This window comes from Apodemus sylvaticus, chromosome 1, assembly GCF_947179515.1.
Source record: "Apodemus sylvaticus chromosome 1, mApoSyl1.1, whole genome shotgun sequence".
Classification (NCBI taxonomy): domain Eukaryota; kingdom Metazoa; phylum Chordata; class Mammalia; order Rodentia; family Muridae; genus Apodemus; species Apodemus sylvaticus.
This window is the reverse complement of record NC_067472.1, coordinates 170,646,112-170,668,227: the sequence shown is the minus strand read 5'-3', so window position 1 is coordinate 170,668,227 and position 22,116 is coordinate 170,646,112. Positions and strand designations below refer to the sequence as shown.

General features: G+C 50.6%; 1 protein-coding gene across 1 annotated transcript; it reads left to right on the top strand.

Annotated features, from left to right (window-relative positions):
- The first annotated feature begins 14,672 nt into the window (after positions 1 to 14,672).
- On the top strand, positions 14,673 to 21,286 carry Klk15 (kallikrein related peptidase 15). The gene is made up of 5 exons (XM_052178871.1): positions 14,673 to 14,712; positions 18,445 to 18,595; positions 19,282 to 19,565; positions 19,684 to 19,820; positions 21,060 to 21,286. The coding sequence occupies exons 1-5, from the start codon at positions 14,673 to 14,675 to the stop codon at positions 21,210 to 21,212; spliced, it is 765 nt and encodes a 254-aa protein (XP_052034831.1). The 3' UTR covers positions 21,213 to 21,286.
- Positions 21,287 to 22,116: the final 830 nt, after the last annotated feature.

Below are 22,116 nucleotides of genomic sequence, written 5' to 3'. Positions count from 1 at the left end.
TCAGCATGCATGCACTGGATCAAGGCCAGCATGAAGAACAGCCCATGGGGTCCTGTGCCTTGCCTAGTAAACTGACAACCATCATTTCCCGTTCCGCACTCTTCCCCTTTTCTGGGCTCTAGGCATCTGGGGACCCAGGACTCAGCCGGCAGAAGGCAAAACCTCCTGATTCTCCCAACTCGAGTGCTTAGCAAGAAGAAACAAGTGGAGACATTTGGTTCAGCAGGTCTCAGCAGGTTCCATATGCTTCTCCCATCTCAACAGCATGGCAGGTCTGAAACTACTCAAGCAGAAGGGGGATCACCCAGAAGATGGGACACAGTGACAAGTCCTTGGAGCCCCGAGCAAGATCCAGGGCCCATGCAGCTGGGTACATAGTGGGGTAGTGAGAAGATGGCACCCTCCTTTTTCTGGAGACAACAGGATGCGTAAGGAGATTCTGAGCAGAGGAAGGAGGTGACTCCATGTCACAGGGCTGGGGCATGGGAGGGGGACCACAGAGTGTGGAAGCTTATTCACTTTGTGGGTGTTTGTGACAACAAGCCACAATTGACAGAGGGACTCTCAGTCACAGATGTGGTGCTAGGGTGTGTCATGGGTGGAGACCATGACAGGGAGCAGATAGAGATCCAGAGACACACTCCTGGGTGGACTAAGGGGTGGAGACGCAAACCTTACCACTACCACCACCTGCCCAGGGGCTCCCATGGACAGTGGTGTGTGAGCTCAGAGTGCTTCTCCCACAGCAGCTGAGCAAGCCTGCTGTGCAGGGTGTTCCCTGGGCTCTGTACTCAAAGGGGTCACATGACTGACATGCTGCCCATCTCCCGTGTCTACAGGGCACAGCCCAGAACCCCAGATACCCAAATCCACATTCACACTTACAGTCACACTGTCAGCACAAACTGCTACTCATGTCCAGGGTTCCTGTCAACTGAGACCTCTCAGGCAGGGAAGTCTGAGGCCATCAGCATTGTCCCGGGAGGAACTCAAGTTAGGGTTTTCTCATGGAGAACCAAGGCCTCCTGGGAAATCTACTGTTCAGGGGAGAAGGAAGAAAGACTGAGCAAGAGGAGGAGAGAGGAAAAGGAGGGGTGAGGAAAAAGAGGTAAAATGGAGAAGAGGAGAGAGGATAATATGGGAAGAGGGAAAGGAGGGACAGGTGAAAAAAGGAGTGGGGAAAGAAGAAAAGGGGGAGGGGGAGGAAGACATCAGATCTGGTGACATCCTGTGATCTGTTGACCAGGGAGGAGCATGCGGAAGAAAGTACAGATATGGGACAGAGCTGCACTCGCTGGGGACACGGTGGCCACTCCATTGTTTTTATTTTGCACCCTTGTGCAAGAAAGAATCTCACCCTAGGTCCACAGGGTAGAGGGACACCCAGAATTCCATACTGGACCCAGGAGACCATAGAGTGTGTCATAGGGACATAAAGAGACCACAGCTGGGGGCGAAGGGCATGTCTGGGCACAGGGGACCTCAAGGGATTGTGCACAGGATCAGGCTGAGGAGGGGCACAGCTGAGTGAATGCCAGTTCTCCTGGGGAGAATGGAATCATGGTACCAACATCCTGAAGGCTGGCAGGATATGAGGACTTTGTGAGATATTGCTTATGGTTCCACTGACAGAGAAAGCAGCCAGGTTGGGAGCCTTCCTCAGGGTGGGGCCCTGAGGCCTCTTGGTGACAGACTTTGAGACAGAGGCTGCTGTTGAAGATCCTGGGTGTGGCCAGATCAGTCCCTCAGAGTCAGCAGCCTATGACACCAGTGCCTGGGCTTCAGGACCTCAATTACTGGTGAGGAGGACAGGGTCTGAGTCATAGCTGTGGCCTGGGATAGCATGTGGTGTCCTGAGCTACCCCAGGAGCTGAAACTCAGTGAGATTATACCCTAAGAGGAGGCTGAGAAAGAACATGGATTCTCCACTGCGCCGTCCAACTGGGCCTGTGAGTCACACTGACAGAAGAAAGTCCCTCAGGAGAAACTGCCTGTTCTAGAGGCTTTAGGAACAGGGTGAAGCCTGCCTAGAGTACAAATCAGGACACAGTACTCATCCTGAAGACTCTCTCTCTCTCTCTCTCTCTCTCTCTCTCTCTCTCTCTCTCTCTCTCTCTCTCTCTCTCGGTAATAAAGCCTCATCTTCTACACATTTGTGTGCCTCAAATGAGTTCTTTTTAATGGAGATACAGGAGCTGGGGAGCCAGGAGAAATCCAGCAGGAGGTCTTGGTGACTGTACCATAGGTGTGTGAAGGGTTGTTTGATGACTAAAAATATTTAAGTTGGATTCCACCTTGAGTTAGAATGTCCTAATAAGGGCCCGGAGAGGTGGCTCAGTAGTTAAGAGCACTAGTTACTCTTCAGAGGACCTATTTTTAATTCCCAGCAACTACATGGCAGCTCACAACTATCTGTAATTCCAGTTCCAGGGAATCTGACACACATGCAGAAAAAATACCAATGAACATAAAAAAAAATAAATCATTAAATATGATTTTAAAAAGAAATGTCCTAATAAATATACTGAAGGAGATAAGACAAAATATTAACAATATTGAACATGAAAACATAAAGCAAGGCCAGAAAAAAACCTAGGTAGGAAATTGTTAATATACTTAAAAAAGAAAATTTTCAAAATGTGAGGATCTAGGCTAGGTCGACAATTCAGTCAATAAAATGCTCACTGTGAAAGGCCAATGTCCTAAGTTTGAGTCCTCAGCACCCACATAAAAGCCAGGTAAGGCAATGCCTATCTGCTGGGGAGACAGATTCCTGGAGCTTGTCAGCCAACCAGTCTAGCTGAAAAAGGAGAAGAAGGGGGACTCCTGGGCATATGTCCAGAGGATTCCCCGGCATGCAGTAAGGACACATGCTCCACTATGTTCATGGCAGCCTTATTTATAGTAGCCAGAAGCTGGAAAGAACCCAGATGTCCCTCAATGGAGGAATGAATTCAGAAAATGTGGTATATTTACACAATGGAATACTACTCAGCTATTAAAAACAATGAATTCATGAAATTCTTAGGCAAATGGTTGGAACTGGAAAATATCATACTAACTGAGGTAACTCATTCACAAAAGAACACACATGGAATGCAGTCACAGATAAGTAGATATTAGCCCAGAAGCTCTGAATACCCAAGACACAACTCACATGTCAAATCATTCCAAAAAAGAAGGAAGGAGAGGGCCGTGGTCCTAGAAAGGCTTGATGCAGCATTGGAGGGGGAGTGCCAGGGCAGAGAAGTGGGAGGGGGTTGATCGGGGAGTGGGCCGAGAGAATAGGGCTTATGAGACTTATGGGGGGAGCCGGAAAAGGGAAAATCATTTGGAATGTAAACAAAGAATATAGAAAATAATAAAAAAAAAGAAAAGAAAAAAAGAAAGCAGAGGAAAGGAGGAGGGAGAGGCAGAAAAGAGGGAAGAAATGAAAAGAGAAATACCACACAGTTAGTTACTTGCAGTGGACAGGGTAAGATGACAAATGTCTGATTTCAGGTCAGAAGGCTCCTCAGGCACTCCATGCGTGAGTTGACAGCATCCCTGGAAAATACTTGACGTGTTACACTGACCAAGCACAGACTGTCAGCATCCATTACAGCTCTACACTCAACAGAAACATATTTTCATAAACATCCCTGTGACAAGCGTCATACCTGCAGCAAACCGGAATCCTCCAGAATGATTGTCCCATGAGAACAACACAGTCAAAGTTTCAGTCTTCCCAGCAATGACTACAGTGTGTGTGGAATCAGGACTATAAACCATCCAAGTCAGAGCAGCCTAAACATGGAGAGAGACAGAGACTAGGAGGAAGGGGGAAACAGAAGCTGAGAAGCCATACAAGGTGTCCAGAGTCACAGGAAGACAGGAAGGCAGTCTCCAGGGAAGATGAACATCATGGCGTCTGGGGATGGGGCTTTGTGCTGGTCCTACCACGATCCCACTGAACACAGATTAGCCTCTCTGATCCTCTCTGCCTAGCCCCTTGTCTCCATCAATGTCCACCATCCAAGGTTGCCCTGGGTCACAGTCTCTGAGATTCAATCCTGTGAGTGAGTCTCAGCCTCCACCTGACTCTTGTCTTACCTCCATCTTCACCAGCTTTCGCCTTTCAACCCCAAGAGCTCCTGGAATCTGATCTAGCAGGTTGATAAATGAGTATTGGGTCTGCAATTCTAAATCTCTAAAATGGACTTTTATGGGAGTGGGGAGCAGACAATAGTAGGACCCTTGACTCACTTTTATCTAGTTCTGTGGATGGATGAATAGATAGATAGATAGATAGATAGATAGATAGATGATAGAGAGATAGATAGATAGATAGAGAGAGAGATAGAGAGATAGATAGAGAGATAGATAGATAGATGATAGATAGATAGATAGATAGATAGATAGATAGATAAATGATAGATAGATAGATAGATAGATAGATAGATAGATAGATGATAGATAGATGATAGATAGATAGATAGATGATAGATAGATAGATAGATAGATTGATAGATAGATAAATAGATAGATAGATAGATAGATAGATAGATTGATAGATAGATAGAGGTTACTAACCCAACCCTATGAATCTCCAGTGAATATATCATCGCCCCTGATGAAAATAATCACTGTTTACAGTGGAGATCCTATATTTCAGGCATTATCATTCACACACAAATACAGAACTTCCCTGTACTCTTAAAAACAATGGTCATCTCACAGATTAAGTAGAGCAGTGTGGTCAAAGAAATTCTTCAAGGACTGAGAAATGACATGTTGAATGCCAGGGGTTCAGACTAGGCATGTACTTGATGTGCCACAGACCCACATGCTGAGTATGAGTCGTTCTGTCACTTACCCACAATGCCCCTTGGTGAAGATTTGGAATTGCAGACTCAGCCGCAGAGATACAACATATAAGGACACATTAGATCAGATTCCAGGCAACTCCCACATATAGAGTTGGGGACTCAGTACATGTCAGCATCTCCCCCCATCCCTCATGCAAATATTTTGAGACCACCTCTTTGTATGTCCAGTCCCTGTGTGCAAATACATGCTTATGGAGCATGAAATACATAAAGTCATACCAGAAACTGAATTAGATCTAATTTTACATCCAAAGATGCCTCAACCTGGCATATTAATTTATGTGCAAAAACATACAGGTTGTCACTGAAGTGACACTGTGAGGCACAGCTGACAGTGTCACCCACAGTGGTCCCCTAGCTGTGCAATGGATCCACAACTGATACGGTCACACCCATGCTGTCCTAGCAAGGGTTACTATTGCTGTGATGGAAGACCACCGCCACAAGCAAATGCAGAGAAGGAGGGTTCCCTCTCTCAGATGACTCTAGCTTCTGTCAAGGTGACAGAAAACTCACCAGCACAGAAGGAGGGGCAGAAGCCATAAATGCCTGTAGGACAGACCATGGAGAGGGGAAGTGCTAAGGAGGGCCCTGCTCTCATGGATGGTAACACAGTTCTGAGGACGGTCACCCCTTCCTCCTATGTCCTATGCCCAGTCTAGAAAGCAACCTCGTGGACCTTGGCAGCTTGAACCCCACACACCTCAAACATGTCTCCCTACTGAATGCTCTCTGGAACTGCTGTTCCTGCAGTAGGAAGGCAGGCTCAGCATCCTGGAGTACTGGGGCTCAGAGCAGGAAGCCCTCGCCACTGGAGAAGCATTGGAGAAGACAAGAAAGAGCCCACGGTCCTAGACCCTGGGGAGGCAGGTGCTTCTACCCAGCCTACACCCTCAAATGCTCGTCACATTTTGGACCAAGATTACGCCTCTTTCAGCGACCCTGGGATGCAGACTCCAGCAGCTCTCCTCCTTTAGACAAAGGAGTCCAGACCTCAGCCCTCAATCACTCAGCTGCGGAGCCCCAGACCTAGGATCCTCTCCCTCAATCCCAGGAGTCCACACACAAGCCCTTATCCCTTGGACACAGAGACCTAGACCCTAGCTCTCCTTCTGAGAACCACGGGCCTAGACTTCAGCCTCTTACTTCAGGGACAGGACAATTTCTGACTCTTGTCCCTCAGACACAGGGTCAAGCCAGCTCCCTAATACCTCAGATAGAGGAAAAGAATTCTGCGTACCTGACTTGGTGCCACCTAGTGGCAAATCCCTCTAAGCACAAAACCGACTTTATTTCCACTTTCCACAAAACAATAGACTGGGCAGTGAAGACTTGGGAAACCCCTGTTCTTTGCTCTGTGGTACTGCTTCACCCTGGGGCCTCAAACACTCACCTGCCTCTCCCATGCCTCAAGTTCCTCAGCTGTAAACAGGGTTGTGGTCCAGGGTCTTTAGGGATACAGAAAAGGATGTCATGCCTGGGAGATTAAAAAGAAACAGCCAGGGATGGTGGTGTGCACCTTTAATCCCAGCACTTGGGAGGCAGAGGCAGCAGAGTTCTGAGTTTAAGGCCAGCCTGGTCTACAGAGTGAGTTCCAGGACAGCCAGGGCTACACAGAGAAACCTTGTTCAGATAAACAAAAAGAAAGAAAGAATCAAAAATAAAACGTCTTCTTCCAAGGACTCCCATGAGCTCTGTGCCAGAGACTGTACCTCAGCACTGAATCCCAGACAGCAGGGACCCCAGCCACCAACACTGCTATAGAAAGGACTTTCCTTCCTCCCACATAAATGAGAAAAACCGCACAGACAGACTAAGTCATATGCCTAAAGGCACGAAGCATTATGTTTCTGGGCAGGATTTAAACTCAGCCCACCTTGCCCCAGAGACAGAGCCTGATGCACATGTTAGCAGGTGTTTAGCCATTAGTCTGATTTTATGATTTGCACGCATGCTCCTCAGGCATTGCCTCACCCAGCCCCAGTGAGGCCCTGGACCCTCTCATCAGCCCAACCTAAGACTCTGACAGCCAAGCTGGACTGTGTCGCACCCAAGGACCAACATGACCCCTGGAACCAGTATCTTAGCATTGATCTTCGTCTTGGAGACTGGGCTAGCCTTCTTGTGATTTTGTGTGTGAGGAGTCTGGCCACTGTTACTTGCTATGTGAACTTGAAATTTTAATTTAGTGTTTCAGAAAAAAAATACTTGACATAAGAGCTGGCGGGAGCACTGTCCTGGTGGATGTGTCTTAAAAGAGGAGCAGGTGAACCAGGGTCTTCAAATGATTGACTAACAAAAGTGGAGGTTGTGGCTCAGGTAGTAGACTCTCATCTAGCATGCACAAAGCCCTGTGCAGTCCCCAGTTAGGCGTCAACCAGGCATGGTGAGACACCCTTGTAAGCCCAGCACTTGGGAGACTGGCAGCAAGAGAATGAGGAAAAACCTCAGGGTCATCCTGGGCTGTGTAGGAAGTTAAACTCTAGCCTGGGCTACATGAGACCCTGAGATTAAGTGGGGACTGGGGAGATGAATTAGTTGGTAAAGTATTTGCTGCACAACCATGAGGCCCTGAATTTCATCCCCAGCATCCACATAAAAGTGGGGCACACATGGAATCAACGCACTAAGGAGGTCTAGCAGGTAGAGCCCTGGGGCTCACTGGTCAGTCATTCTAAATGGACAGGTAAACTCTGGGTTCAAGGAAACACCCTGCCTCAGACAATAAGATGGAGAAGGATAAAGGTACCCAAGGCCAACCTCTAGCCTCTGAATGCACACACACACAAACACACACACACACACACACACACACACACGAATGCACACATGCACACAGAGAGACAGAGAGGCATGCACATACACACAGAGAGAGAGAGAGATGCATACAAACACACACACACAGATGCATACACACACATGAGCTCAAATAGATGCAGACACACATGTGCACATGCACACAGAGAGACAGAGAGGCATAAACATACATACATGCATACATACATACACACACACACACACACACACATGCAAATATATGTTTTATTCTCTTGTAATTGTTGTCGTTGACCTAGCCCTAGTCCTAGAAGCTTCTAGCCTCCATATGATCTTATCTAGGTCTAGAATATTTTCAGCCTCTGAGACTTCCTGCTGAAAATGCTCACCCATTTTAGTTCCTTCTGAGCTCTGATTGGCTGGTTCAATGCAGCTGTTCTGGCTCAAAATTCCTCTCCACACTCAACTAATTCAATCTGACCTCCCTCCCCCAACTCCCTCTCCCTCTCCAAACTCCCTCTCCCTCTCCCTCTTCCCCTCTTACCCCCCCTCTCTTTCATACACATATGCTTCCTTCTATAAAGTAAGTAGACCTTCATTTTGGGGGATTAAAAGTTTGTACTAAGGGTGTCTACATTCCAGCCAGAGGGCTGAGCCACACCACAACTAGAAACAGGGCTTTTCAGTAATTAATACAATCTTTGGGTTCACAGTGTGAGCAAATATTATGCAATACACACACACACACACACAAAAAAAAAAAAAAAAAAAAAAAAAAAAAAAAAAAAAAAACACTGATGCTGGAAAATAACTAAGTTAACAGAATGGAGCCTGGGCCAGGATCTGTGGATCCAGTTCAAGTCTCTGAATGCATCCTTGACTGAACAGGTGAAGAACAGGGCTTGGGAGGTCAGGTTCCCTCAAGTCAGACATCTGCTCTCCCTGGGCGCCAGGGCCCAAAGGCACCGTCTCAAGCAAAGGCACCTCAAAAGCCTGCACCTCCAGATTATGGAGGGGCCCTTGTTCAGGGACGATGGAAACATCACAGAAGGGCTGTAGAGACCAAGTGGTGGTGGATGGAGTGTGTGGACGGCAGGGGAGAAGACAGGGAGGTGGGTGTGGTGACAGAGCAGTAAAAGATTAGAATGTAAGCTGAAGCCAGGCGGAGAGGGCAGAAACGTGGGGACCTGGTCGAGGGAGAGGCTAACAGGAACGGCTGGGGAGGGTGAACCGCAAGAGGGAAGAGGTTAGTGAATGAAGGAAAGAAATACAACACTACTGTTCCTAGGTGTGGTGAGGGGAAGGTTTACTGTAGATATGGGGGCGGGGAGAATAAGGATGCAGAGAAGACATGACCTGCAGACTGAGCCGGGTCATGTGAGGAGAGGGGTCTAGGGGAGAGGTGAGAGCCAGGAGCTGAGAGGCCAAGAGAGCAAGAGGCCATGTGAGCCAAAAAGGGGCAGCTGGGATGGCTGAGGTTATACAGAGAAGAACAGTGGGGGAAGGGCAGGGCAGCTGAGATGGCTGAGGTTATACAGGGAAGAACTGTGGGGGAAGGGCAGGGCAGCTGGGATGGCTGAGGTTATACAGGGAAGAACAGTGGGGGAAGGGCAGGGCAGCCCAGCTCTGAGGACCCTGCAATAGGCAGGAACTGAGAGGTCCCTGGCGTACCCGACAACCAGCATCAGCTTGGACATGTTAGTAGGCACACTCCAGGTCTGAGGCCTAACAAACAGCGAGGACAGCAGGGACCCTGGGCAAGCTAGAAGAGAGTTTCAGCCTGAGACATGATGGGGCTCCAGGAGACGTCGGAGAATCGAGGACCAGGAAGCGGGTGGCTGCCGGATGCTGAACGTTAGGTTAGATGGGAGACCTGAGGTTTTCATAAATGAGTCATGGGATTTGATCGAAGACAGCTCCTCAAGGGGTGAAAGGGAAAGAAAGGACGGGAAGAAGGGGAAAGAGGGGACAAGTGGAAGAGTGAGAAGGGGAGGGGACGAGAGGAGCAGAGGAGGGAGAGGAAGACAAGGGGAAGGGTGGAAAAGGAAGATGGAGGCAGGAAAGGAGATGGAGGAGGTGGGGTGGAGAGGAGAAAAGGAGGCAGAGGAGGCAGAGTGGGAGCCAGGGGAGGAGGAAGAAAAACACGCCCAGGCTGAGGCTCAAGGACTTCTGGGTGAGCCAGGATACCCAAGAGGACAGTTGTAACCAGCCTGGGGCAGGCAGGAGGACATGCGGATGAGGTCACCGCTAGGGGGCAGGGCAGGCACTCCCCAAGCCCACACCCCAGACTGTACTTGGCAGTGTGTGAGAGCTCCTCAGGTGTCCCTTTGTGTGTCTTAGAGGCAGTATCTGCCTGGGCCACTCACAACAGCCTGTGTCATGCTGGAAAGCTTAGTTCAAGCTCCTCCCCACCCCACCCCCAGCAGGAGCCCTCAGTATAACCCCAGTTATCACCCCCTTACCCTGGCCACCAGGATGCGCCAGGGAGCTGTCTGGAAGCTGGAAATAGGAGCTCTAGACTCCCTTCCCCTTTCCCTTGGCCTTCTGCATAGCTTTTGCCCCTGTCTGAGCTTCAGTTTCATTCTATGAAGGAAGGAAACCCAGGAACTACGTCACTCGAGGACACAGTGACCTCAGGACAGACAGCAGTGGGCAGCAGCCCAAGTCCCACAGACAAACGACTCAGTGGAAGTTCACCTCGGCCTGAAGCCAGGCAACACTGAGTGTGAACGTGGCAAGGAGACAAGTGGACACAGGAGACTTCTAGAAGGGCTTAGCCTTGGGGGTTGAGAGTGTCTGTAGGTCTAGGATGGAGACCTGAAATGGGGTTCTGGGGGATCTGAAGCTCTGGGGCTCCAGAGTGCCCGTGATTCCAGACAGTACTGATACCTTGGCTTCCCGGGTTTCTGCAGACAGAGATAGATAAGACATCCTAAACTCTGAAAGCCAATGTTGTAAAGATATGTGTGTCCTGTACGTCCAGGGGGGTTGAGCCAGCTGTTCAGGTTTGTCCCATAAAGTCAACAGCTTCCCAGACCTAGGGAGGGACGGAGCTTGTGACTGAGGTCATGCTTGACTGTGTGACCTCAGCGCAGTCCCTCCTGCTCGATGGACCTTCTCATTATCGAGGTTCTAGGCAATTGTTCAGGGCCCTCTGGGGGTTCTGAGGCACCGGGAGCCAGCCACAAATACCAGAAGCCTTGGATCACCTCTGTGCTGACTCCTGGCTCAAATGCACAGTCTAGAGGCCAAGCTCCAGATCCCAGGACTCCCTCAGGATCCAGAACTCAAGACCCTGCGACCTAGTTGCTCAGTGACTGCTCCTCAGTGAGCTGCAGTGGTCCAGGGTCAGAAGCCGAGCTGTCTTGAGTGCAGACACTTTTGTCTGTCTGTTAAGATAGCATTTCACCATCCCTCAGGCTGGACAGGGATTTAGGAAGTGGGGAAAGGAATGTAAACCTTCCATCCCTTCCTGTCCCTACTTCCTAAATGCTGGGATTACAGTATACAGGCTGTGACACTGGGCCCGGATCATGCAGGCTCTGTTCTTTGGAGGTTTTTGGGGGGAGGGTTATTTTGTTTTGCTGTTGTTATTTGAAGCAATCAGATATCCCCGGCTAGCCTCAAACTCACTTGTGTAGGCAAGCACATCACAAACTCCCGATCCTCCTGCCTCACCCCCTCAAGGGCTGGGATTTCGAGCTTGCCCTAACATATCTGGTTTATGTGGTGCTATGATAGAATTGAGAGGAGGAGAAGAAGGAAGGGGGGAGGGGGAGAGGAGGAGGAGGGGACAAGTAGGAAAGGAAGAAGGGAGGAGAGAGAATGAAGAGGAAGAAGAGGAAGACATGGAGATGATATCGGAAAAAGGAAAAAAATGTAGAATACAAGGCTGAGACCTCAAAAGTAATACACAATTCTGAGGCCAGGATGTGGAACTTCAGCCACTGGACCTCAGATTTCAAAAGTAACCTCTATCATAGGTACATGGTTCAGTTAACCAAGTGCTTGTCATGTCAGCCTGGGGACCCTGAGCTCACTACTCAGAACCTACATGAAAAACCAACTAGAGCTTGTAAGCCAGCACTGGGCACATGGGCACAGGTGGGTCTCTGCAGCTGGCTGCACAGCTGGCCTGGGTCTATCAGGAAGCCCCAACCCCCACTGAGAGACTCTGCTCAAAAGACAGGGTGGGAGGGGGACTGGAGAGATGGCTCAGCAGCTGGGAAGACAGGGTGCTGTTCCAGGGACCTAAGCCTGGTCCCCAGCACCCACCCAACACACCCCTCTGTAACTCTAGTTCCTAGGTATTAGATGCTTCTGCCTCCAGGGGCACCTGCACGCAAGCTTACGCGCATAAGCATACACATAAAAAATTTAAAAATTAAAAAAAAATTTTTTTAATTCCCTAAGTCACTTCTGGGAAGCACCCAGAGTTGACATCTGGCCTCGAAATGCACATGTGCATGAGTGTGACTATTTAATATATTTTAATGAATAAAACTAAAATTAATTAACCTGTTAGTGAGCCATGGTGTCACAGGCCTTTAATCCCAGCACTTGGGAGGCAGAGGCAGGCAGATCTCTGAGTCCGAGGCCAGCCTGGTCTACAGAGTGAGTTCCTGGGCAGCCAGGGCTACACAGAGAAATCCTGTCTCCAAAACAAAACAATGCAAAACAAAACAAAAGAAGTAAACTCACACTCTAGATTTCAGGTCATGACAACCAGATCCGAGACCTTCCCAGTCCATAGCTAACATAAATCCACATCCAAGGTGGTACGGTGGCCCACACCTGTCATCCCAGCCTTTGGGAGGCTGAGGCAGAAGGATCTCAAGTCAGACCACCTTGAGCTACTTTAGCAAGACCCTGTCTCAAAACAACAAAAAGGACCAAAGCTCCAAAAGTCACTCCGAGATCCAAGAAGCATGACTTTAAAAATCAGCTTCCACAGCTACCCAGAATTTCAGGCTCTGCACTACACTGCCCTCCTGGTTTCTGCTCTTGCCCTCCCATCCCCTCCCTCAGAGGGAACTGCCCCTGGGTGGAATTTCTCCTTGCAGACTCAGACAATGGCTTCAGACTAATAAACGCTCATTACAGGGACCTCGTCTCATATCCCACCTGTCTGTCACCATGGCGTCCCGCCTGTAAACCTGGCCCTCCAGTGCCTCCCTCTCCACTCTATCCAGCCCCACCCTGAGACCCAGGCTGGGCTAGGAGCTTATAAATACAGGCTTGCTGGTGTCTGCTCCCCTTCTGGCGTCCCAGCTGCCCTGGATGTCACTGGAGGACCCAGAAGGGGTGAGATCTTTGAGAGAGAACTTGGGAAAGTGGGTGGGAGCGGAGAGGGACCCTACAGATGTGTCGGTGTCCAGGAGGCAGATACTACCCTGGATGACCGGTTGTCAAGGGATTTGGGTCTTCTGTGTCCTTTTCCTATAGTTTCAAGTTGAATTTGAACCAAGAAAATGTTTCAAAGCTTCTAGAAAGAGTCTAGGCTGGGGGTGGGGGGAGGGATCGGGTAAATTGGGAGGACATCCCTGAAAACACGTGTCATGGAGCCAAGAACGTGGTCAGCAGTTCTCACAGGTCAAGTCAGCTCAGAACAACCTCCCTAAAGTGTCCCCAGTGCCAGGTCCTATGATGGCCAGAGCTGGGGACAGGAGGATCTGACCTGACTCCATCTTCCTCGAGGTTAAGAAGTGGAGAGCAGCCAGGTCTCTATATGTGCAGTCACTGCTACCATCCAGGGCCAGCATAGGATGGATGCCACAGAATCTTAATGACGTTGTCTCTGGATTACCATGTGTTGGTCTTCCAAGGCTTCCAAGGACTGAAGGAGTGACTAGCAAGAAGAGAAGGACTAGAATTCACTCCCCCAAACTTCCTGAGATCCCTCCATGGGCCAGACTCTAACACCTGGGAATCTAGGGTCAGTCCGGTGGGGTCTGCTTAGAAGGAGTTCTCATCTGATGAGGAAATACCACGGAGAGTGTGGGGAGGGAGGAGGGTCAGAGAAGGTCAAGAGGAGGAACAAGCTGAGCACAGTCTGGGTATAAAATTGCAGGCCAAAGTCCAGTACTGGCTATGCCCGGGGCAAGGTCGCAGAGACCCAGCTGGGCAGGCTGGAAGGGGAGGAGGCATTTCAGCCTTTCTAAGTCCTGCTGCAGATATGGGACTTTACTTAGGGGCTATCAGAAGTCCCTAAGTCCTATCAGGAGGCTGTGAGCAGGAGGAAGGAACCCTCAGCTCTGCTATAGAAAGACCTCATAGAAGCCAGATGTGGTAGTGAAAGGCTGTCATTCAACACCCGGGAGACTAAGATGTGAAGGTGGAGAGTTCAAGGCTAGCCTGGGTAACTTAGTGAGATCCTGTCTCAAAGCAAATAGTAAAGAGAGGGCTTGGGATGTAGCTTGGTGGTAGAAGGCATTTCTAGAATCCATAAGGTGGAAGGGGCGTGGCTCGGTACAGCCATCCAGCTTAGGTCAGCGCCCCACCCTAACCCCTGTGCCCGAGAGGAAGGAGAGAGGAAAGAAAGCAGGAAGGGAAGGAGAGAGGGAAGCTCTCTGGGGCCTTGTGTACAGGACAGACTGCAGAGTGCTAGACTAAAGGGGACCCAGGAGTCTGTCCCCATGGGAAGCTGGATAGAGTCCTGATCCAGGGCCATGGGGATAAGAGAGAGACCCAGGCAGGTATTGAATAACGCTGGGACCTCCAGAGATAGGGACCGGGAGATGACACAGGTGGAGGCTGTGGGAGACAGAAGGCGGTGAAGGTGGGTCTCTTAGTCTATCATCGTCCTGTGCACCTGTCCTCTCAACAGTCAGGAGGCTGAGGCTGGAGGAATATGAGTTTGAGGCCAGCCTGGGACATAAACACTGTCACAAAAGACAAAGCAAAAGTGTGTCCCACACGGGGGATGCACTTCTGTCTACGGAACGGTGACGGGGACAGATGGATCCAGCCTTACCCCAGTTCTTGTCATCCCCACCCCTCAGATCTCTAAGACCTGGACCTTCCTCTCCAATGTGGCTCCTCCTTGCCTTCGTCCTGCTGGTGTCTGCAGGTGAGGGGCACCAGAGTCAGGTACTGGTCTGATCAAATAGGGTGCCCCTTTCCCCAGAGAAGCTACACCCTGGGACCTACCAGCCCATACTGCACCCACAGACCCCTTCTGACCTATCCCCATTTCTACCTAAGCCACCAGCTAAATGTCCCTGGATCCTCAATCCTGAGTCACCAGAAGTTCTGGGCCACCTGAGCCGTTGAACCTGAGTTCCAAGGATGATCTTTCTTGCTGTATAATCTTGGGGAAACTCTTTTACCTCTCTGGGCCTCGAGTGCTTTGTACCAATGACAGTCAGAGTGAAGTCCCAATCACATTATGTAGGTAACACACAGGATACGCAATCAGGATGACAGAGACACCAAGAGCTCAGGATCTAGGATTGGATCCTGTGGCAACCAGTTCCCAACACGGCAAGTCTGGTGTCCCAGCCATAGGATGGAGGCAAGTGTCTTCCCTACGAAGTCAGTGTGGTGCTCTAGGAGGTGTGTGAGCACAATGGGACAATCTGGACACTCCAGGCAGGTGCACAGCATTTCCACATAGCGACCATGTGAGGCAGAGGACTTGGGGAGATGGCCCAGTGGATAAAGAGTGCTTGCTGTGAAGGCGTGAGTGTCTGAATTTAGATCCCCAGTACCCACATGAAAAGCCCAGCAGCATGCCTGTGAAATCCCTGACCCTAGAAGTGGAGACAGGGCAATCTCTGTCCATCCAGTCCAACTAATCTATAAGCTGTATGTTTAGTGAGAAAACCTGTCCCCCAAAATAAGGCTGGACCTTTTGGGATGACACAGATGGTACTTACTGCTAGGCCTGAAGAATGACGTTCAGGACCTACACAGTGGAAGGACAACCACTATTGTCTTTGTTTACTAGGGAGCAGGTTGGAATCGGATGGCCACTAAACCAAGGTCACCCTGGGTGACAGGCCAACTCCAGACCAACCTCTACCACACATCTTGTGGAAAATTTCAATGTAACCTGATGCTTTCTGCCCTGGAGAAAATTGGAGGGGTGTCCATTAACGATCCTCCTGTTCCCCACATGACCTCCGCCCAGGACTCTCCGCCTTCCCCCATGGAGGGCAAGCCTCACCCTGGGCTCTCCCTGGGCTCTGCCTCAGCTGTCTGCTGCACCCAGCCAGAGCCTCCACCCTCCTCCAGCTGGGACTGGCCGGGTGCAGCTCGATGCCCAGCTGTTCAGTCAGGGCCCTCCTCCACAGGGTGACCTCACCCTTCCCCTCTTAAGCCCCTCGACTGCCACATCCGCATTCCCACAGCATCCCAGGTCCTTTGGCCCTATTCCTAACCTTGGAAGGTGGAGGGCAGAGTGTAGGCAGTTGGCTTGGTTGTAACCATCTGGCCCAGGAGTGGGTGTCTGGCATGATGTTGACCTTGGAGGAGCCGGGCAAGCACATTGCTCGGTGTAAGAAACCATGGCCTCAAATTCCTGCTTAAGTTATTCTCTCTCTCTCTCTCTGTTTCTCTGTCTCTGTCTCTCTATCTCTCTGTCTCTGTCTCTGTCTCTCTCTCTCTCTCTCTCTCTCTCTGTGTGTGTGTGTGTGTGTGTGTGTGTGTGTGTGTGTGTGTGTGTGTTGCTGTCCAGAGGCATGAACAAGGTCTTCCCCACACACACTCCTTTGAATTTCAAAGCACACATCCTTAAGCATCAGTGGTTGGTCCTGTCTTCCTTGTCTGTGCTCTCCTGCTAGGTGTCTTTGACCTTGAAATCTCAGTTCTGTTTCCTGTGGGATCTGAATGTGGTCTGGGTTGGTGGAGAACTGTCCATATCTGAGTATTCACCCTATAGATAAGAATCTGGGTCCCTGAGTTCTGCAAAATGGCTTCTGGGTAAAACACAAGTTTTTCATTGTATGTACATGTATGTACATCCAGCATGTGTGCACATGCATGTCAGGCACTCTCTGCCTTGCTTTACTTTATTATTTTATGTGTAGGAGGAGCCTTTTGTCTGCATTCATGTAGGTGTACCATGTGCGTGCCTGGTGCCCTCGGAGGTCAGAAGACGCCATCAGATCCCCAGAACTGGAGTTAGATAGCCCTGAGCCGCCACGTGGGTACTGGGAATTGACACTGGGTCCTCTGCAAGAGCAGCCGCTCACGCTCTTTACCAGGGAGCAGGCTCTCCAGCCCCACCTTAGTTTTCTGACAGAGTTTGTCTGTAGCCCAATGCTCACTGGTCAGGCCAGGCTCTCTGACCAGAGAGCTCCAGGGTTCTGAATGACTGCCGCACCGGAGCTTATGGAGTTATAAGCATGCACCACCATGCCTGACATCTTACTGGGGTGCTTGGGATTGGACATGAGTCCTTGTACCTGCAAGGCAGACTTCACCAACTGAGTTGCTTCTCCAGCCTTTAAGTTGTGGTCGTGATGTTGGCTATTACTGTAACTAGATCTGCAAAGATGTCTGCCATACTTTAGCCATGCCTGCCACCGCCAACCTGAGCATCCACATGGATGCCCCCGTAAATAATCAGCTGTCCTTTGTTTAAAGTAACAAATGTAATCCCAGAACCGGAGAGACAGAATACAGAAGGCTGCCCTGCGTTCAGACTACCCTGGTTACAGGACAAGTTCTAAGTCAGGCCGTGCAACAGAGTGAGACCTTGCCCCAAAACACTGAATGAATAAATCAATTCGTAATGTCACAAGGAGTGACAACGTGCCAGGCACAATTCACCACACTCACAGACCACCCATAGGCCCCTTCTTATTTTCACGACCCTCCCCACCTTTTACAATTGAGAAAACCAAGCATCAAGAGTCCAAAGTCTGGCTGGGGAGACATTTCGGTCCGTAAGCTGCTTACTGCCCAGGTTTGCGGACCTGAGTTTGACCCTCAGGGTGTCTCATAAGCCATACTAATGCCGGATGGTGGGGTAGACACAGTGGGTTCTGAGGCTCAGTGGCCAGCCAGCCTAGCACAGTCAATGAGCCCAGGTTCAGTGCGAGTAATCTAGTCTCAGTACTCAGGCGCATACGCCTGAGGAATAACACTGGAGATTGTCCTCTGACCTCCACGCGCATATGCGCACATGCAAATGCGCATGCGCAATGCGGACATGCAAACACAGGTGTCAAGGCCTCATAGCAAATACAGGCAACAACTGTCAAAACCAGAATACAAAACTTCAAGACAGGAGGGAGTGTGTGTGTGTGTGAGAGAGAGAGAGGGGGGGAGGGAGAGGGAGAGAGAGAGAGAGAGAGAGAGAGAGAGAGAGAGAGAGAGAGAGGGAGGGAGGGAGAGAGAGAGATATGCATGTATACTCACCTGTGCAGTGTGGGTGCAATCCAGGCATTGGTGTCTTCCTTTGTCACTTCTCCTTATTTATTTCTCTTTGTTTTAAAGATTCCTTTTTAATCATGTGTGTGCACAGGAGTGCAGGCACGAATGCATGGGCATGGGCACATGTGTGCTTGTAAGGTGTCGAATCCCCTGGAGCTAGAGTGGCAAGCTGTGAGCCGCCATGTTGATGCTGGGAACTCTAATCAGGCAAAAGCAATTGAGGTCTTAACCCAAGAGCCATCCAAACTGGGGTCTTCAGGCAGCAAGCGCCTTACCCAGGAGCCATCCCCCAAACCTGAGCAGGGATTTCTTAAGTAAGAGGAGGAAGACCCGGGCTAAGACTGCGAAGACAGGGTGAGGAGGGGGCAGGCCTCCTAAAAAGCCAGGCCCCAGGAGAGCCCTTCTATGTGTGTCCCCACAGCCAAGGACGGTGACAAGGTGCTGGAAGGAGAGGAATGTGTGCCTCACTCGCAGCCATGGCAAGTGGCCCTCTTCGAACGTGGCCGCTTCAATTGTGGTGCCTTCCTCATCTCCCCGCACTGGGTGCTGACTGCCGCCCACTGCCAGACCCGGTATAAATGAAGGGGATGGGGGGTCCTGAAGGGGGATGGGGAGCTCGTGTGGGGTGTGGCTGCAACTGGAAACCTCTAGGTTTGGGGTGCATAGACTGTGGGACTTGGGGAAGTGACCGCTGAAGTTTCTGAAGGAAGGGGATGGCTGAAGGTGGAAGCCCTGGGTGGGAAGGGGAGTGGATTCTGCCGCTGTAGGTTCCGAAAGGAGAAGACCGCAAATACCACATCTGTGGGGCCCGTGATGGAGGGTCTAGGTGGCGAGGATTTTCTATTCTGAAGGAAGGAAAGCAGCCAGACCTGGAGGCGAAGGTCCACATGTGTACCTCGTTCGGGACTCCTGGGCTTTCTCCTCTCTCCCTCTCCCTCTCCCTCTCCCTTTTTCTTCCTTCCTCCCTTTCTTTCTCTCTTTCTTTCTGCTTCCTGCCTTCCTATGTATCTTTCTTTCTTTTCATTTTAGTTTGTTTGTTTTATTGAGATGGAGTTTCACTGTATAACCCAGTTTCCTCCAGAACTCACTGTGTAGACCAGGCTAGTCCGCATGAGCCATCCCACCCTGAAACTCCTAGGTTCTGGAGAGGTCATGGTTGGGACCACTGGCTTTAAGGACCGGAGAACAGGAGAAAGTTCTCCGAAGATCCCAGGTTATCCACTCTGACCGCTTTGTCTTCTCCTACTCGCTCACCCAGCTTCATGAGAGTGCGTCTGGGCGAGCACAACCTTCGCAAGTTCGACGGCCCAGAGCAGCTGCGCTCCGTCGCTCGCATCATCCCACATCCGGGCTACGAGGCTCGCACGCACCGCCATGACATCATGCTGTTGCGACTTTTCCGGCCTGCCCGGCTGACACCCCAGGTGCGTCCTGTGTCACTGCCCACACGTTGTCCCATTATCGGCGAGGACTGCGTGGTGTCGGGCTGGGGCCTGTTATCAGACAACAACCCTGGAGCCACAGGGCATCAAAAGTCGCAAGGTGAGTGGAAGGATGGGGCTGGATACAGGAATTCCAGCAAGGGTGGCTTCTGGGACTCTTGAATGCAGGGGACAAAACCAAAGGGACTGCATAGACTCAAAGCATCTGTCCTCCCCAGTGAGACTCCCGGACACACTGCATTGTGCCAACATCAGCATTATCTCTGAGGCATCTTGCAACAAGGACTACCCGGGTCGCGTGTTGCCCACCATGGTGTGTGCCGGTGTCGAGGGCGGTGGCACGGACTCCTGTGAGGTTAGAGACAAGAGGGGACTCTGGGTAAAAGGAGGGGATGGGGGTGCATCCTAGCTTGGTTTGCTGTTGCTGTGATAAAATACTCTGACCAAAAGCAACTTGGGGAGGAAGGAGCTTATTTGGCTTACAGCTTATAGTTCACCATTGAAGGAAGTCAGGGCAGGAACTCAAGTGGGAATCTAAAGCAGAAACCATGGAGGTTCCTGCTCCCCCCCCACCCGCTCTCTCTCTCTCATGATTGCTTTATTTTTTCTGTTTGTATGTCTGTGCATCCCATGTGTGTAATGCACATGAAGACCAGAAGACAGCCTTGGGATTGAAATTACAGATGGTTGTGAACTGCCTTGTGGGTGCTGGGGGTCAAACCTGGGTCCTGTGCAAGGACAGCCAGCACCTGAGTATCTCTCCATGTCCTTACCTCAGTTTCTCATACAGCCAAGGCCCATTGCCTCGGGATGGGGCTGCTTCCGGTGGGCTGGATCCCACTGGCAGCTTCCCACAGACAGGCTCTGGGCAACTGAGACTCCTGGCATGATTCTAGGCTGTGCCATGTTGTCAGCTGAATTTAGACAGAATAGGACAAAGGGGCTTGTCGGATTTTCTCGACTTTGAGCCAGAGACAATGGTATATTTAGGTATGGGATGGAGTTCCAGGATCAGTTAGAATCATGGTGAGGGTGTAAGTAGGCTTAGAGATGTGTCTGGGAAGGCATGGAGGGAGAGAGTTTGGTTTGATTGGATGGGAGGATATTGTGGCTGGCATTGTGGGTCTGTGGGAGGGGTAAAGAAAAAGCAAAGATTGGAGTTGGGTCTGTTTGGAGAGCACAGGTTTAGTTTGGTTTTGGATGAGGAACATATATAGATAGGGATCCTGGAGGGCATCTGACTTGAACCGAGTGGGGCTGGGCCCTGAACGCAGGGGAGTGAGTTCTTTTGGGTTGTGTTGAATCAGACGAGGCTTGGATTGGTTTGGGTGAATGTTGGTGTCTCCTGGGCTGGGATTGGCTTGGGGTTTCAATGAAGTGAAGAGTAGGGGTTAGTTAGAATGAGGGTAACAGTGGGTTGGGGTGTAACTCTGTTGGCAGAGTTACCTAGGTTCCATCTCCAGCACCACAGGACACAGGCACGGCAGTGCACACCTGTTGTCCCAGCACAGCCCTTGGGAGGTTGAGGCAGGAGGAGCATCCTCTAACAATGTGGAATGGGATATTGAGGGAAAACTCCTCCCTATGCCCCCAGGGTGACTCCGGAGGACCCTTGGTCTGCAGAGGTGCCCTGCAGGGCATTGTATCCTGGGGTGATGTCCCCTGTGACACCACCACCAAGCCTGGAGTCTACACCAAAGTCTGCAGCTACTTGGAGTGGATCCGGAAAAATATGGGAAGGAACTGACCCATCGGCCCAGCACCTACACCCTGCACAGACCACCTGGGACTCTGACCAAGAACCCCCCGTAGCTGGCCAGCAGCCCCCTTCCTGCCTGAGACAGAGCTGAGCCCCCCTGCATATCAGCATACACTGTTAGCCAGGGCCTCTCCCCTCCTGATGCCACATGAAGAAAACACTGCTGGTAGAGTGACAGTAGCAGTGGCAGGTCTTTGATCCTAGCCCTCAGGAGTCAGAGGCAGGTAGATCTCTGATTTTGAGGCCAGCTTGGACTACAAAATGTGTCCAGGGTAACCAGGGCTACACAGAGAAACCTCTTTTAAAAGAAAAAGAAAAAGTAGTGTTAAACCATAGAGTCGATCAAACTTTCTCTGTAAGGGTGTGACTTCCTTTCTTTAGGGCATTGTTGTGGTAAATAATATTTGAGGGTTTCTACACCACTTTAGATCATTTAGTTCCCAAATAAAAGATACAAAACCTTTATATTTACAATGTGCCTTCAAGCACTACAGCTGGGCAGATGCCAGGCCTCTGTGCTATTTAGTCTACTTCCTGTCAATAACCCGAGATATGACCCGCCGTGTTCCCCCTGGGCTGCGCGTACTCCAAGGGGCCGCACCTTGTGGCCATGCTCTCACGGTCCACCCGCCCCATGTCCACTTTGTCTTTCTCCTGTCTTCTCATGGTCTCTGCTTCAGACTCCCAAGCCCTGGGAATCGAAGTCTCGCCTGTGTCTCTCTTCCGCCCAGCTCCAGGCTGTAGGCATCTTTATTAACCAATCAGGGATATGGGGGGAGGGGTGGTCTTGGATCATCCAGATCCTGGATTCGGAATTTAGGGCTGAGTATAGGCAGCACTGATCAGCCCTTACAGAAGAGTATGATAGGAAATGGGTGGAGGACTCGGATAC